General features: G+C 35.5%; 1 protein-coding gene across 5 annotated transcripts in view; it reads right to left on the bottom strand.

Annotated features, from left to right (window-relative positions):
* Positions 1-18,479, bottom strand: part of LOC111059254 — a 49,185-nt gene that overhangs the window by 7,108 nt on the left and 23,598 nt on the right. For 3 of the 5 annotated variants that reach the window (XM_039433319.1, XM_039433322.1, XM_039433324.1), the window contains 6 exons: positions 17,893-17,996; positions 16,640-16,685; positions 10,307-10,422; positions 7,792-7,846; positions 3,929-4,053; positions 771-922 (listed from right to left, as the gene is read on the bottom strand). In XM_039433319.1, coding sequence (XP_039289253.1) covers positions 771-922; positions 3,929-4,053; positions 7,792-7,846; positions 10,307-10,422; positions 16,640-16,685; positions 17,893-17,996 — 598 coding nt within the window. Of the gene's footprint in view, positions 1-770; positions 923-3,928; positions 4,054-7,791; positions 7,847-10,306; positions 10,423-12,364; positions 12,411-16,639; positions 16,686-17,892; positions 17,997-18,479 lie in introns of all 5 variants that reach the window. The other 2 variants (XM_039433323.1, XM_039433320.1) reach the window with 1 other exon arrangement.

Raw genomic sequence — 18,479 nt, 5'->3', positions numbered from 1 at the left:
AAGTACATTTGTCGGGTTCGAAGCCGAATTACAAACTGTTTGAGCGCTCACAAAAAGTTCAAAAATGGCAAACAAAGGAACAAACTATAAATACTATTGGAAATTTCTTCCTCTTTCCAACCATATCCTTAGGCCGGCCATACACGTTGCGGTATACCGGAGAGGTATTACCTGCACAGGTGATCTGTACAGGTATACCGGAGCGTGTGTGCGAGCCACTTCAGACAAACCTGCACAGATAGACCGACCTGCGCAGGTGACCGGAGAAGAATCGAATTTCAATCCTTTTTACCTGCACAGGTGTGCTCACCTGAGCGTGTGTGTGGGCCCGGACTGTAAACCTGCACAGGTTTGAGTCAGTTGTGGTGAATACTCTCAATAGAGAGCTTCACATTGCTGCGTGATTTTGTTGTGCTTCAACTCCATTGTCTGTTCTCTAAATAACTTGACATCCTTTACCCACCCGGTTTACCGTAACGTGTGTGAGCTCTTGGCTGTACAGGTACACGGGAGAGGAATACCTGCGCAGGTATAACTCTCCGGTATACCGCAACGTGTATGACCGGCCTAAGAATTGGATTTTTACAGATGGTTTAAAAAACCGATAAATCTCGAATACTGAGGTCGATGAAGGAAAAATCACTGGACATTTTTTGTTGCAAATTCAATGTAGTCTTCGGCTGTTACACCTTTCATGGGACACCAACCTGTAAAGTATGTGTAGACTCATAGCCAATAGGACATAAATGCGGCAGAGCAAAATGACTTACCAAAATCAAGTTGAACATCTTGTTCTGACGCTGTAGGAATTGTGCTGTTGCGGCCGGTAACGGCCTGGGCAAAGACGAAGCGTATTCATCCTCCTCCTCCTCATCCTTCTTCTTGTGAATATTTTGTTTCTTCGTTGATGCAGTAGCTACGCCTGCAAAAAAAGTTAAAAATCAACATTTTGCTATAGTAAGGTTCACGTTAAAATGGCAGATACCAATGGTATTGCTATCCTTGTCTATCATTCAACAAAGCGGATAGCGCTATCTCTTTCTCGCTTTGCTCTGTTGCCAGATCGTCTTTCAACAATGTAGAATAATCAACTAATTAACAAAATATTTCATCTTAATTGTGAAAATTCATTATGAAATAATTGAAAAATATTATTTCTTGCTTAATAAAATATAATTGGTTATTTTAAACGAGAATGAACAGTTAATATTACATTAATAAACCTGTATCAGCTACCGTCTATAGAAGGCATTGACAAGACAGAGGATCGGCAACGTTGTTCTCCCATCTTCCTCCACTGCCATTATAACGTGGACCTCACTATAATTGAAATGCTCTCCTCAAGTGGGATTAACGTTATAGTCAATGGAAATGATAGAACACAATTGCCAATTTTCATATTTCCACCGCCTTCTATAGTAGATATCATGATTCAAGATCAAATAATCATCCCGTTATATCTGATTAATTGTTGATTATTGTTGTTAATATTGGGTAATATTTTTACATGATTAGGTGCGTACAGACTAATGAGCCACGAACTCTGGCATTTCACTTTCCATCAGCTCATGCTACGCTTATTACAAGTGTATCCTACATCCTCTAAACATACATACAGGGGGCGCGACAGTCGAGACCGACGACATTCGAGGCCTACGACCGTAGAGGACTGTTTTACAGTCCTCTACGGTCGTAGGCCTCGACTGTCGGGAGTGTACGAAAATTAGAGAGGCCTCAACTGTCGCCTAACGCAGGCGACATTTGAGGCCTCTTCTTCAGGAGTCCTCTACCGTCGTTGGCCTCGAATGTCGCTGGTCTCGACTGTCGGGCCTGTACAAAAATTAGAGACTCGCTTGCAGCAGGCGAAAGTTGAGGACACATCCTACTGCGATTCCAGACAAAATACATTTTATAATGATTATAACTTATACATATGATGTTATCATCATATGAAAGTAATCATGTGATTAATTCCATAAGCAACATCGTTAATGAAATAAATGAACAATTTAGTTTTTATGAGAAAAGCTCAATGTATATTGAACGGAAATCATAGATCAAGAAAATGTAAAATGTGAATGTGTGAAATTGATAAAAGTTATTGATTTGTAACAGGATATTGATTCGTAGAATAATATCCTACATCTATCATGAACTGAGAATTTGACATCAAAGTATCAAAAAGGTATTTACGAGTTTGAAAATTTCGTTTTTTATGATGAAGCAACTAAGGTTTATTTACAGTTGTAAAGTTGCAATACTTATTCATAATATAGAAGGAATAATGGGATATTATTCAATTGCTGGTAAATCCATACAAATTAAATGATAATATTCTTTTGGTGCTGTCTACCATTCTGGAGAGCCTAGCGCAGGCGACAGTTGAGGCCTCTTTTTCAGGAGTCCTCTACGGTCGCAGGTCTCGACTGTCGGGAGTGTACAGAAATTAGAGAGGCCTCAACTGTCGCCTAACGCAGGCGACATTTGAGGCCACTTTTTCAGGAGTCCTCTACCGTCGCTGGCCTCGAATGTCGCCGGTGTCTACCGTCGCTGGTCTCGACTGTCGCTGGTCTCTTCTGTCGTTTGCCTCGTTTGACATCGACCCACATACAGATATAATGAGCTTATCATTAGCTGATGAAAAAATTGAAATGTGTGTGTGTTTCTGGCGCTCAAGTCTATACACACCTTATTAGATATTAAATATTTCGGTAGTTTATTAGATTTCATATGGTCTAAAAACAATTTGGCAACGGTGCGGGAGCTGTAAAGGATAGAGCTATCTGCTTTGTCTAATGACAGACAAGGCAAGTAACACCAACAGATGCAGATTTTATAACGTGAAGTTCACTACAGAAATGTTTAAATTATTATTAAATTAAGGGCCGTTTGCACAGTATAGATTGCTAAACTCGATTAAATTAAGTTAATCTAAAAGTTTAAACTTGAATAGGTTTTCTCAGTGCATTTACTAATCCAGTTTAAGTTAAACTAGTTTAGCGTTAAGTTGGTAATAGAATGTCATCGTTTATAATATCAGAAGGGTAATTTTTACAGGAAATTTGCTATTTGTTTACAAACCATCAGTAAATTGAGGTTATTTATCTACTATTTCCTGGTTCAAAATCCACAGAGCTGTAAGTGAAAAGCGATCAAGAAATTCTTCAAAAAATGATGAAATGCTATATTACTATTAGAAACAAACTTATATTTAGTTGGCACAAAAGAATATAATCTAGAATGTAAGATAAAAACCTTATTTTGTTTTGAAAATCTACTACGGTCTTCCTCGTTTATTAGAAATCTCTCGAAAGCAATATCTCAGTTATGTGTTATTAAAAACATGTTTTCTAATCAAAAATCACTGATAAAAATTGTCTTATTTTCTATCAAGTGGCTTATTTAATCAAATACTAAATTGGCACTTGCTTTACTCAAGCAAAACCGTTAAAAAATTCTCTATCTTCCCAGAAATTTAAATGATTCGTTTTTTGCCCAATTTTTCTCAGTTCCGAAATTTCTTCGCAGTCTTCTCTATCAATCGCATTAAAAACTTCTGTCAATTCTATCAATAATGATTCACTATAACCTAAATAATTATTATCGTCTACAGAAGCAATTAAAAACAAACGTCGAAAAATAATTTACTATTAGCTGTTTCCCCATCAAATTTTACAGATGTCTAGTTAATCCAAATTATTTGGTTTAAACCTCCTGTTTTGGAGGTTCAAACTTTCCCAGAGTTTAAACTCAATACAGAGTTTAAACTGATACTGCGCAAACGGAATTTTAGTTTAAACAAAACAAAAATCCAGATTTGGTTTAAGCTTTAGCTTAAACTTACACTGTGCTAACGGCCCTAATAGTAGTATTAATAAATAAGATAGTAATATTCAACTATTATTAATTAATTATGTTATGTAGTTACCTTTCTCTTTGTTCCTTTTTTCGGCCAAATGTCTGGCTAGTGCCTTAGCGTGCTTAGGACTGTCCATATGCGTTTGGTATTGACTGGGAGCATTGGCCGTCACATTGCAAATGTCGCATCTGTACCTGCACAAACAAATTCAAATGATTATTACAATTATAAACATTAGAAATAATTGTATATTTATTTATTGGATTAGTATAGAGTGAAACAAGACCAACACTCAAGTCATATTCTCTACTTGAATAGCTTAATTGACACTATTCAGTAGAAAATCCAGCAGATTACGACTCAGTGGTTCTCAAACTTTTTACTTCAAGCCCCCCCCTGCATAATTCAGCTTTAAGCCGGACCCCCTACATGTATAAACATAGACTACTATACATGTTGTACATATATGTATGGATGTACACAGATGTGTGGAGATTGGAGAAGCCAGTCTATTGCTGTATTTCCATAAGGTCTATAGTTTCAATCAGGTACTTGTGGATGAGAATACTGCGTGAGGTCTACTGTTCACAGAACTACTAGTTATTTATTAAATAGAAGTACTTAAACACAAGTCCACGGTACTTGTGGATGAGAATACTGTGTGAGGTCTACTGTTCACGCAGTATTCTCATTCAAAAGTACCTGATTGAAACTATAGACCTTATGGAAATACAGCAATAGACTGGCTTCTCCACACATCTGTGTAATCACTTGTCAGCTGATTTATGATGAATAAATAGTCTGATTTTTACTCTAATATTGGCATATGAATGAGACTCCTTTTTCCTTTTATATTATCCTTGAAAATGCAAAATTTCCAAAAACCTTGTATATACGTCGACGCGCCATTAAAAAAGGAACATACATGTCAAATTTCATGAAAATCTATTACCGCGTTTCGCCGTAAATGCGCAACATATAAACATTAAAACATGTTTAAACATTAAGGGAAATGCCAAACCGTCGACTTGAATCTTGGACCTCACTTCGCTCGGTCAATTACTGACAGTTCAAAGTGTAACTCACTATAAACCTCACTGGTGATTCAAGGATTAGTTTTCAATGATTCGCTACAATTTACAGAAATTTATCAACTTTGAAAATCATCACAAGTGAACTACACATTTTACAAGACGTTAAGGGAGGTTTCCGAGCTCGGGATTTAGCTGTCCTAGACTTCAAACAGCTGGAGTCAGAAAATTGGTTTTCCAAAACGTAGTCGCAGTCATTGTCATAGTCACGTTTGAATTAAATTTTGAAAAACTAGAAAATTGAACACAAAATAAAATAAAGAGAAAATAGTATAAAGTTTCAGCTATTTTGAATTATTTAGGAATGTCTAATTTCGTCAAGGAAAAACGTTTCCAATTATAGAAATGAGAAAATGAAAACTACGACTACTGTTATAAAAGCTGCGACTACGCCCCGTTTTGGAAAGCCAATTTTCTAACTTCAGCTGTTTAAAGTGTTGGACTTAGCTAAATGCCGAGCTCGGAAACCGGCCCTTAACATTCATAGATATATTAGACACAAGTTCCAAAAATTTATGTAAAATGAACTCACTCTTTTGTTGGTTTTTTCGGACGTATCTCAGGTTTCTCTTTTTTGTCCTCACCTGAAACAAAAACATTGATGATTATGAAACAGATTAATGAATTATAATATATACAGTAATAAATCTCTATTTTGTTATTTGAAAATTGCATTAGGCTATAGCTGAAGCATGTCCTGCTTACAAAAATATTAGTAAAAAGCTACTACTAAATTCAGTTTAAAAACACAGAAATACAATAAAAATATTATAATTTACATAGAAATTGATGACAAAATAAATACTTTCAATTGAAAGAAAATCAAATATTGAAATTATGAAATTAGCAGTTCATGCACCAGTTGCATTAAGAAAGATTCAAGTCCTATCAACGTTTATTGTCTAATTTCAACCAATAAACTGAACAAAAACCGCGTAGAGATATTGAGGTAGATAAGCAATAGTCCAGTCAAGGAGAGGTTATAGAGAAAAAAGTTGGGAAGACAATTTTCGACCCCACAGTTCTGTTTAGGGTAGTAAGGAGGTAAACATATCAAAAGTCCCCACCCCTACCACCAGTGCTAAGGGGGTGGGGGTGGTTTAAATGTACATTTTTTTAGTTTCTCGCATAATACTCAAAAACTATGTACCCTAAGGACTTGACTGTCATATAACAAATTAAAGCTTACATAATTTCCTACAATATTCAATCTACAACTTTTTTTATATCTCCTCTAGTTTTCAAGATATCCGCTCTTGAAGGTGTGACATTATTGAAAAAGCACGTTTGCCATCAATTTTCTTCTATTTTTGCTCTTATAACTTTTTAAAAATCGATGAGAAAAATCCATGCTGATTATGAGCTTATAGAGCATTGAATTCTCTTCAATTTGATGTATAATTTCACACTTTTACGAATTTCCCTACACCTTTTGCAGCAGCTTTAGTGTTGAGTGTGAAATCTCCATTTTTGCAACAATATACAATTGGTCAAATGAATTTGGAGGGAATTTTTTAAACAAAATTTTTGACTTTGCAGCTTTGTTGAGACTAGTTAGGAGGAGAACATATCGAAAGTCCCTATTCCTAACTCATGTGCTAAGGGGATGAGGGTGGTTTAAAAGTTGCATTTTTCAGCGTTTTGCTTCCACGCTCATAGGCCTACCTTGAGAACAATGTGTTCAACCGACCTAACTAACTATTCAAAAACTAGTAGCTAGTAGGTAACCCGTGCTTCGCAAGGGTCTATAGTTTCAATCCGGTACTTGTGGATGAGAATACTGCGTGAGGTCTACTGTTCACAGAACTACTAGTTATTTATTAAATAGAAGTACTTAAACACAAGTCCACGGTACTTGTGGATGAGAATACTGTGTGAGGTCTACTGTTCACGCAGTATTCTCATCCAAAAGTACCTGATTGAAACTATAGACCTTATGGAAATACAGCAATAGACTGGCTTCTCCACACATCTGTGTAATCACTTGTCAGCTGATTTATGATGAATAAATAGTCTGATTTTTACTCTAATATTGGCATATGAATGAGGCTCCTTTTTCCTTTTATATTATCCTTGAAAATGCAAAATTTCCAAAAACCTTGTATATACGTCGACGCGCCATTAAAAAAGGAACATACATGTCAAATTTCATGAAAATCTATTACCGCGTTTCGCCGTAAATGCGCAACATATAAACATTAAAACATGTTTAAACATTAAGGGAAATGCCAAACCGTCGACTTGAATCTTGGACCTCACTTCGCTCGGTCAATTACTGACAGTTCAAAGTGTAACTCACTATAAACCTCACTGGTGATTCAAGGATTAGTTTTCAATGATTCGCTACAATTTACAGAAATTTATCAACTTTGAAAATCATCACAAGTGAACTACACATTTTACAAGACGTTAAGGGAGGTTTCCGAGCTCGGGATTTAGCTGTCCTAGACTTTAAACAGCTGGAGTCAGAAAATTGGTTTTCCAAAACGGGGCGTAGTCGCAGTCATTGTCATAGTCACGTTTGAATTAAATTTTGAAAAACTAGAAAATTGAACACAAAATAAAATAAAGAGAAAATAGTATAAAGTTTCAGCTATTTTGAATTATTTAGGAATGTCTAATTTCGTCAAGGAAAAACGTTTCCAATTATAGAAATGAGAAAATGAAAACTACGACTACTGTTATAAAAGCTGCGACTACGCCCCGTTTTGGAAAGCCAATTTTCTAACTTCAGCTGTTTAAAGTCTTGGACTTAGCTAAATCCCGAGCTCGGAAACCGGCCCTAAATATTCATAGATATATTAGACACAAGTTCCAAAAATTTATGTAAAATGAACTCACTCTTTTGTTGGTTTTTTCGGACGTATCTCAGAAGGTTTCTCTTTTTTGTCCTCACCTGAAACAAAAACATTGATGATTATGAAACAGATTAATGAATTATAATATATAAAGTAATAAATTTCTATTTTGTCATTTGAAAATTGCATTAGGCTATAGCTGAAGCATGTCCTGCTTACAAAAATATTAGTAAAAAGCTACTACTAAATTCAGTTTAAAAACACAGAAATACAATAAAAATATTATAATTTACATCGAAATTGATGACAAAATAAATATTTTCAATTGAAAGAAAATCAAATATTGAAATTATGAAATTAGCAGTTTATGCACCAGTTGCATTAAGAAAGATTCAAGTCCTATCAACGTTTATTGTCTAATTTCAACCAATAAACTGAACAAAAACCGCGTAGAGATATTGAGGTAGATAAGCAATAGTCCAGTCAAGGAGAGGTTATAGAGAAAAAAGTTGGGAAGACAATTTTCGACCCCACAGTTCTGTTTAGGGTAGTAAAGAGGTAAACATATCAAAAGTCCCCACCCCTACCCCCAGTGCTAAGGGGGTGGGGGTGGTTTAAATGTACATTTTTTAGTTTCTCGCATAATACTCAAAAACTATGTACCCTAAGGACTTGACTGTCATATAACAAATTAAAGCTTACATAATTTCCTACAATATTCAATCTACAACTTTTTTTATATCTCCTCTAGTTTTCAAGATATCCGCTCTTGAAGGTGTGACATTATTGAAAAAAGCACGTTTGCCATCAATTTTCTTCTATTTTTGCTCTTATAACTTTTTAAAAATCGATGAGAAAAATCCATGCTGATTATGAGCTTATAGAGCATTGAATTCTCTTCAATTTGATGTATAATTTCACACTTTTACGAATTTCCCTACACCTTTTGCAGCAGCTTTAGTGTTGAGTGTGAAATCTCCATTTTTGCAACAATATACAATTGGACAAATGAATTTGGAGGGAATATTTTAAACAAAATTTTTGACTTTGCAGCTTTGTTGAGACTAGTTAGGAGGAGAACATATCGAAAGTCCCTATTCCTAACTCATGTGCTAAGGGGATGAGGGTGGTTTAAAAGTTGCATTTTTCAGCGTTTTGCTTCCACGCTCATAGGCCTACCTTGAGAACAATGTGTTCAACCGACCTAACTAACTATTCAAAAACTAGTAGCTAGTAGGTAACCCGTGCTTCGCAAGGGTCTATTTTAAAACTGCAAAATGAAAACTTGACGTAATAAAAAATTTGAAATTTGAAAATAGGCCTATAACCATCCTCGGTTAATGAAGAATCTTTATGCAAAATTTCAAATCAATCAGTCCAGTAGTTCAGACGTGATGATGTGTCAAACATAATTTTCCTACATCACGAATGCTACAAACGAAGGCCAATGATAGGCCTACAGCATGAAGACTATGTCCATTTCATTTGTACTGGTGGCAAAATTTTACATTAAAAATAATTATTTGATAAAATCCAATTTCAATTGTAATGAAAACAAATTCCTTCAAAAAATGATTGATAATATTACTTTTCGAGGGAAAAAATTCTTCTTCTTCTTCTGGCTTTACAGCTCGATGTGAGCTTTAGCCTCTCGCACAAGAGCCCTCCACACATCACGGTCACATGCCTTTCGTCTCCATGCTCTTATCCCCATCTTTCGGAGATCATCCTCCACTTCATCACTCCATCGGTTGCGTGGTCTCCCCTGTCGTCTTCTGCCCTCCATCCTGGCCTTATAAATTGCTCTTGTCATTCGATGTTCTGCCATTCTCTCAACATGACCAGCCCAGCGCAATCTTTGTGATTTAATGAAACGGACCACATCCTCACCCCCCCAAGAATTTCTTTTATTTAGTTCGATGAGGGAAAAAATTAAGAACAAGAAAATTGGGAAGCATCGGGATCGAACCCAGGAACCATCGCTCCGTAAGCTAGCGTTTTACCGTTGCGCTACACTGCTGTTCGAAAATGTTGTAACAGCATTATAACCTCCTCATAAAAACACACTTTATGCTATTGAACTTCATGTACGGTAGCATAGATTAATTTTAATTTGAAATTTGGACTTCCAGGTGCACGACATTGATATTCTTAGAATCTATGTTAAAAATTTGGAGATCTAAATCAAAACCATTCCGGTTTTTCCGGTATGCAATCCACAAGTTGACATTTTTTGATGCGAACAAACGAACAAACACAACCCTACTCTCTCTTATTATATAGATGAAGCTTGATAAATTTTCTACACTTTTTGTTCAGTGGAATTTTGTGTCCATCCTGTCATATCCTTTGCTATCCTCTATAGAAGGCAGAGAATCGGCAACGTTGCTCACCTATCTTTCTCCACTGCCATTATAATGTGGACCTCACTATAGATCCCAATCTCCGGATGATTATTCCATTTAAAGAGAAATAAGTGGGAAACTTGAAAGTCCTCTCAACTTCTGCCCATGCAAATTGGTCAACTTTTGCTATTTTAAATTTACAACTAAACTTACCATGCTTTTTCTCCCCATACATTTTCTCCGATCTCGATTTATGCTTTTTACTAGAGACGTGTATGTCTAGCAACTCGTATGTATCTGCCTTCACGTTACAAATTTCACACATGTACCTGCAAAAAAACAAGTAAATTCTCAGATCACTCATCTCATTATAACTAAGAAGAGGTCCAAACAACTTTCTATTGCAGACAACCGCACGAAAATAGTCCGATGGCAACTGGACCAGAAGAGTGCAACGTTGCCAAATTAGAGTCGTCCACAGCTGATTATAGATCAAAATATTTTTAAAATACACCTAAAGAATTGGCAACGTCTTAAGCCGGGTCCAAACGCTCAAGTTTACCATCAGTCTTTTCTTCAAGCAAAAGACTGATCGTTTGGTTCAAGCAAAAGACGGATGTAAAATTGCGTCCACACGCATCCGTCTTATGTCGTCCGTTTTCCTATTTTTGTGCTCACAAGTTCAGTTCTTGATATGTTTATTTATTTATTCAATCATTCAGAATTATACAACTTACAGAAAAGTACCACAGGCTAACTTACGCCCAAAACGGTTCCAATTCTAATTTTTACAACAGTCCAAAGTAGCTAGAGGCTATGTGTCACTTCAATATGAATTGTGATATGGTTCATTGAGTCTGAATTGTATACGGTTGACATATATCCGGTAGATGAGTAATAATTATATCGTATTTTTTCGCTGATTCAACTGGATAATGCTATATTTAACAACATAATGACAAAAATATTACTGTTAATCGCTAAATGGCCTTGTTTACATGTCATATCTCGAGACACAGTGATTGTAAATGGATTGAAATTTTGTAGATAGTATTCTTATTGTTCGGACGTTATATGAATGTTCCCCTTTGTTGTCTGGCGTTGTGTGGTGGAGGGGGCAATTGAAGGGTGATGCGTATAGCATAATTGTGCCAGTTGCCGTTTGCGAGCCAATCGAACAGCTCACTTCTCGTAATGTCGATTTTTGCAAAGTGATCTATTGATTTATTGTGATTTATTACAAGTGTCGTCTCGTCTCGCATCGTGATCTGGACCCGGGATCCTAGAAGCAAGGAGGATTTGGACATGAAGGTAGGCCTATGTTATTGTGCACTTAGCCATTTAAATTGTTCAACTTGCTACCCGACGCCAGACAACCCCAAAAAGTTCTCGATGTAATTGATACAGTCCACAAACCAGAGTGCTGTTTGAGCCAGCCTCTGTCGAATAAACACTTATCAACAATATAGTACATCTTAATATATCATAATAGTAAATCATAATATCAACATCAAATTCTGAGAGTATCATGAGAATAAAGAAAGAAAAAAAAGGTTAAATGGCGTTATATACAATCGATAAAAAACTTGCTTATTTTCAAGTACTCACGAGGCATTTTATTATTTTTTTGGCGCTGAATCCGAATCTATAATCACAATTTCTTTATCTCCATTTTTACGTGATTTAGGTTTTGGTGGATAGGCAAAAGACGGACGGTTTGATGGGAAAAGATTGCCGGCCGATACATTTCAAGTTTGACGACTTAAGCTTGAAGACCCATCCGTTTTACCGTCCAGACGCAACGACTTACATGCTCCGACTTTTGCTTGAGCAAAAGACTGAAGCTGAACTTGAGCGTCTGGACCGGGCTTTAGGGTGCGGTGAGGGCAGGGTGAGGAGGTACTCAGCCGTTCCAATTTCCATCGGACTATTTTCATGCGGTTAACTATAGTAAAGTAGAGCACCAAACATCGGTTGTTCGTACATCTGCTGGGTAATTGGAAAAACCGAATCTATTCTGTATTCCAAGCGGCTAATTGGTCCGCACGCCGTAATCATGGTGAATACAATATTTCAATAAATAGAAGATTTGAGTTACTATACTTAACTTACAGTATAGTGAATTTACAGTGAGTTACACAACAAGGGGACTATTTTAACTAGAATGTGAATGAAAGGTAAGTCATATTACATACAACACGGGCTACTAAGTACTGTAGGCCAGAATGCCTACAGTAAATTATATTTTTGTTTTATGCTAAAAAAACTCACGTGAAAATGCTTGCTGGCCCACAACCATCGGCATCCACAAGACCCTCTGCAAAAGAAAACAAACATCAACTTCAACAAAATAAAAGATTACAAATTTTGAAAAGTTTAAAAAGATCTATACGAATTTAAAGCCAGTCGATATGTGTCATAACTGGAAATGCACTCTTTCAACTTGAGAAGTTATTGGAACAATTTTGAGTACACAATTGATAATCTCATATAAATTGACAATAATCGTTGTAGTTTATGTTGTTAGAAATAATTTTCTATCAAGGATAGAAACGGAGAGATACCGGGTTCGATTACCGGTCTGGCGCAATTTTTGGAGTTTCATTCTTCAAATTTCCTTCTGCTATTTCACCAAAACATCGGTGCAAAACCTAAAAAATGCCGACAATTTTCTTCAAACAAATTGCGCCAATTAACTGTTGTTGTTGATGATTGTTGAGCCGTTGGAATAGTTCTTCGATGAATATTTGCAGTAGCAGAAGTCCTTAGTTCTATTTATATAGATTTCATTAAATATTTGAAAAAATATTATAAAGCAATTTTCTATCAATTTGAGATTCAGTAAACGATTGACGGGTTGGTCTAGTTCTACTGGTACGGAGCGTTACAAACTGCGGTCTGCTAGCACCGCCTGGTTCGTGGGTTCGTGTCCCGCCGATGGCTTGGACGTTTAATCATCTCATCAATTCACCCTAGCACTTTCTATTACCCTTGCACAAGCAAGAAGCTCATGCCATCCGGAATAAAAAAAATGATTGAAAGCCATTCTTGGTAACAAAATTCAATTCATCACATGATATGTAATTACATATTTGATATAGATCTTGTAGCTATGGTAAATCTTCTTTATCAAATTATTGCAGTAAGATTGTTCCCACTTGACAGTATTGTATGTGTACAGCACATCTTCTGTATTTCAAATTAAACAAGTTATACATCCTTGAAAAAATTATTCTTGAAAACTAGTTAAAGAATTCATCACATTTTTTGCATAGCGTATAGTATACCTACGCCCGGTTACACAAAAACAAGTTAAATTTTAATCGTGATCAATTTTATGAGAACCAATCACGGAAGCTTTCTTTTCAAAAAAACCTTGTTTTTATTGGCTTTTCGTAAAATTAATTACGATTAAATCTTAACCGTCTTTTGTGCAACCGGCATCTAGTGTTTAAAAATGAATGGTATTAATAATAGGTGACTATGCTATCAATCGAGATGGAAAATAAGTACGGCTTACCTCCAGAAACCTTCTTCAATTTTCTGAGATGCTTAGCACTGGACATGTGTACTTGTAGAGTCTCCTCGGTGTACGTTCTTATTTTACAGATTTTACACTCGAATCTGAAAGAAAAATATTAATAATATTAATAATATTGTAACGCAAGCAGAAATTTTTCAAAAATATTAAGGCTGTGCAAAGGCTAAAAATGAATTTTCTACTGGTGATATTTTTCAAAGTTTTTCGATTTGTATATCATCAAGCTATCAAAATGAAAAACGTTTCTCAGGAAAACATTTTTTTTTATCATTAATTTTTGAGATATGAGCGCCTAAAGTTCAAATTTTCGGGACAGAACATTTCAAATTCGGTAAGAGATAAATCCATGAGAATTAGAGGAGGATAGATTCTTCATGGTATTTTTGATCTAATAAAACAAAAAATTTCTTAAAATATCAATATTTGAAAAAGTTATTCAATTTACCAAAAATAACTCAGCAAAAAGTTATTTTTAGTAAATTGAATAACTTTCTCAAAAATTTATATTTCCAGTAAATTTTCATTTTATTAGATCAACAATACAATGATGAATCTATCCTCTTAAATCTCATGGATTTATCTCTTACCGAATTTGAAATGTTCTGTCCCAAAAATTTGAACTTTGGGCGCTCATATCTCAAAAATTAATGATCGAAAAAAATGTTTTCCTGAGAAAACTTTTTAATTTTGATAGCTTGATGATATACAAATCGATAAACTTTGAAAAATATCACCAGTAGAAAGTTTATTATTAGCCTTTGCACAGCCTTAACAGCACAGCCGATTTGAAATCAACTCCTAGGTCGGTCTAGATTTATTTGATCCGTAGCTTAAAGTGACTGCATATTGTATTCCTAATGGTGATTCAAGCTCGAAATAACTCATCAAAATTTCTGATGGACATTCTGAGGTAGTTAAAAAATGTATCTTCATCCCCAAGCAATGATTTTATATAATGGTACTAAATTCCCTTTGAAATGCTCTTTGGGCGACCGTCGGGTGAACTTGATAACTACGTCTTTTAATTTTTCGTTTACGAAGATAATAAGCTGCAATTAAACAATCTGTAAAGGCGTCCATTTTGTGAGTCGAAAAAACTGATGTATGGATGCGTATGGTCAGGATGGTGCATACGCACTGTAAAATCTGACAAAGCATTTATTGGAACGGTTCCACTTGTTACTCGTTCCGCTACTACGTAGACATCATGTCGTCATTTTGTCCGTCTGCGCTGGCCAGTGACGTCTCAGTCATGGTTCCTCGGCACTGCTTTAATCAAGTTGGTTTCCTATATTATTCGTCGTGTTATTTACCGTTTCAATTTTAATATTTGTACTATTCGATTTTTTGGAATTTATTTGTCTTTAGGCATCTTACTTTCTAGATATTTGTTACTTTTTCACCAAACGTTTGTAAACGTTTTACCTACGTTTCAAACACATCCGGCATGTCCCTTTTTCTGACCAGCATTAGCGGTTTCCGTGTCTTTCAATGGAGTATAGTCGGTGTGTGCAGATCTCGCGCCCGGTCTAAACTTTTCATCCAAATTCATCTGATCTACGGAACGTTGTTAAAAGTGAATTATTCTTCCAAATTAATTCGTTTATTCTACTCTTCAATTGTGATTCAATTATTCATCGATTTCTTCACTTATTTACTCTGATAAACTTTGTCAAAATTGCAACCTCGTGTGGACGTTTTTCGCTATTTATCTGATCTACGGAACGTTTTTAAAGTGTGAATTACTCCTTCAAATTAATTCATTTATTCTATTCTTCAATTGTGATTCAATTATTCATCGATTTCTTCGCATATTTACGCTGATAAACTTTGTCAAGTTCACAACCTCGTGTGGGCTTCAATTGCCATTCTTCTAACGATTGGCTTCACCTCTTGAAACTCAAACTTTCAAGCTCATCATCTCTACCGTTTGGAAATCATTCTAAAAATTCCACAACTTGAAGGTCGGATTATTCGTTTGGAATTCTACATGCTCCTGTTCTCATTTCCACTGGGGGATTTGCCTGCTGTGGTGGACGCTTCCATTCTTGTCATCCATTCTTGTCCTGTTCCTTTGGGTATTGCGGATTCATAGCCTGTCTGCTACCCGACGCCAGACAACCCCAAAAAGTTCTCGATGTAATTGATACAGTCCACAAACCAGAGTGGCTGTTTGAGCCAGCCTCTGTCGAATAAACACTTATCAACAATATAGTACATCTTAATATATCATAATAGTAAATCATAATATCAACATCAAATTCTGAGAGTATCATGAGAATAAAGAAAGAAAAAAAGGGTTAAATGGCGTTATATACAATCGATAAAAAAACTTACTTATTTTCAAGTACTCACGAGGCATTTTATTAATTTGATGGCGCTGAATCCGAATCTATAATCACAATTTCTCTATCTCCATTTTTACGTGATTTATGTTTTGGTGGATAGGCAAAAGACGGACGGTTTGATGGAAGAAGATTGCCGGCCGATACATTTCAAGTTTGACGACTTAAGCTTGAAGACCCATCCGTTTTACCGTCCAGACGCAACGACTTACATGCTCCGACTTTTGTTGGAGCAAAAGACTGAAGCTAAAATTGAGCATCTGGACCGGGCTTTAGGGTGCGGTGTGGGCAGGGTGAGGAGGTACTCAGCCGTTCCAATTTCCATCGGACTATTTTCATCGGCGGTTAACTATAGTAAAGTAGAGCACCAAACATCGGTTGTTCGTACGTCTGCTGGGTGATTGGAAAAACCGAATCTATTCTGTATTCCAAGCGGCTAATTGGTCCGCACGCCGTAGTCATGGTGAATACAATATTTCAATAAATAGAAGATTTGAGTTACTATACTGTAACTTACAGTGAGTTACACAACAAGGAGTCTATTTTAACTAGAATGTGAATGAAAGATAAGTCATATTACATACAACACGGGCTACTAAGTACTGTAGGCCAGAATGCCTACAGTAAATTATATTTTTGTTTTATGCTAAAAAAACTCACGTGAAAATGCTTGCTGACCCACAACCATCGGCATCCACAAGACCCTCTGCAAAAGAAAACAAACATCAACTTCAACAAAATAAAAAATTACAAATTTTGAAAAGTTTAAAAAGATCTATACGAATTTAAAGCCAGTCGATATGTGTCATAACTGGAAATGCACTCTTAACTTGAGAAGTTATTGGAACAATTTTTAGTACATAATTGATAATCTCATATAAATTGACAATAATCGTTGTAGTTTATGTTGTTAGAAATAATTTTCTATCAAGGATAGAAACGGAGAGATACCGGGTTCGATTACCGGTCTGGCGCAATTTTTGGAGTTTCATTCTTCAAATTTCCTTCTGCTATTTCACCAAAACATCGGTGCAAAACCTAAAAAATGCCGACAATTTTCTTCAAACAAATTGCGCCAATTAACTGTTGTTGTTGATGATTGTTGAGCCGTTGGAATAGTTCTTCGATGAATATTTGCAGTAGCAGAAGTCGTTAGTTCTATTTATATAGATTTCATTAAATATTTGAAAAAATATTATAAAGCAATTTTCTATCAATTTGAGATTTGGTAAACGATTGACGGGTTGGTCTAGTTCTACTGGTACGGAGCGTTACAAACTGCGGTCTGCTAGCACCGCCTGGTTCGTGGGTTCGTGTCCCGCCGATGGCTTGGACGTTTAATCATCTCATCAATTCACCCTAGCACTTTCCATTACCCTTGCACAAGCAAGAAGCTCATGCCATCCGGAATAAAAAAATGATTGAAAGCCATTCTTGGTAACAAAATTCAATTCATCACATGATATGTAATTACATATTTGATATAGATCTTGTAGCTATGGTAAATCTTCTCTATCAAATTATTGCAGTAAGATTGTTCCCACTTGACAGTATTGTATGTGTACAGCAGATCTTCTGTATTTCAAATTAAACAAGTTATACATCCTTGAAAAAATTATTCTTGAAAACTAGTTCAAAAATTCATCACATTTTTTGCATAGCGTATAGTATACCTAGGCCCGGTTACACAAAAACAAGTTAAATTTTAATCGTGATTAATTTTAGGAGAACCAATCACGGAAGCTTTCTTTTCAAAAAAAACCTTGTTTTTATTGGCTTTTCGTAAAATTAATTACGATTAAATCTTAACCGTCTTTTGTGCAACCGGCACCTAGTGTTTAAAAATGAATGGTATTAATAATATATATTGGTGACTAAGCTATCAATCGAGATGGAAAATAAGTACGGCATACCTCCAGAAACCTTCTTCAATTTTCTGAGATGCTTAGCACTGGACATGTGCACTTGTAGAGTCTCCTCGGTGTATGTTCTTATTTTACAGATTTTACACTCGAATCTGAAAGAAAAATATAAATAATATTGTAACGCAAGCAGAAATTTTTCAAAAATATTAAGGCTGTGCAAAGGCTAAAAATGAATTTTCTACTGGTGATATTTTTCAAAGTTTTTCGATTTGTATATCATCAAGCTATCAAAATGAAAAACGTTTCTCAGGAAAACAATTTTTTCCCGATCATTACTTTTTGAGATATGAGCGCCTAAAGTTTAAATTTTCGGGACAGAACATTTCAAATTCGGTAAGAGATAAATCCATGAGATTTAGAGGATAGATTCTTCATGGTATTTTTGATCTAATAAAACAAAAATTTTCTTAAAATATCAATATTTGAAAAAGTTATTCAATTTACCAAAACTAACTCGGCAAATAGTTATATTTCATGAGTTTATCAAATTTCTGGTTGTTGTATTAAATTCAGTTGACTCAATGACATACACCTCTATTATGCTTTCTCATCTGAGCTTAGACCTTCTAACCTAT

Source organism: Nilaparvata lugens, chromosome 7 (assembly GCF_014356525.2).
Source record: "Nilaparvata lugens isolate BPH chromosome 7, ASM1435652v1, whole genome shotgun sequence".
Classification (NCBI taxonomy): Eukaryota; Metazoa; Arthropoda; class Insecta; order Hemiptera; family Delphacidae; genus Nilaparvata; species Nilaparvata lugens.
The sequence above is the reverse complement of the archived record's forward strand: the minus strand, read 5'-3'. Positions and strand labels throughout refer to the sequence as shown.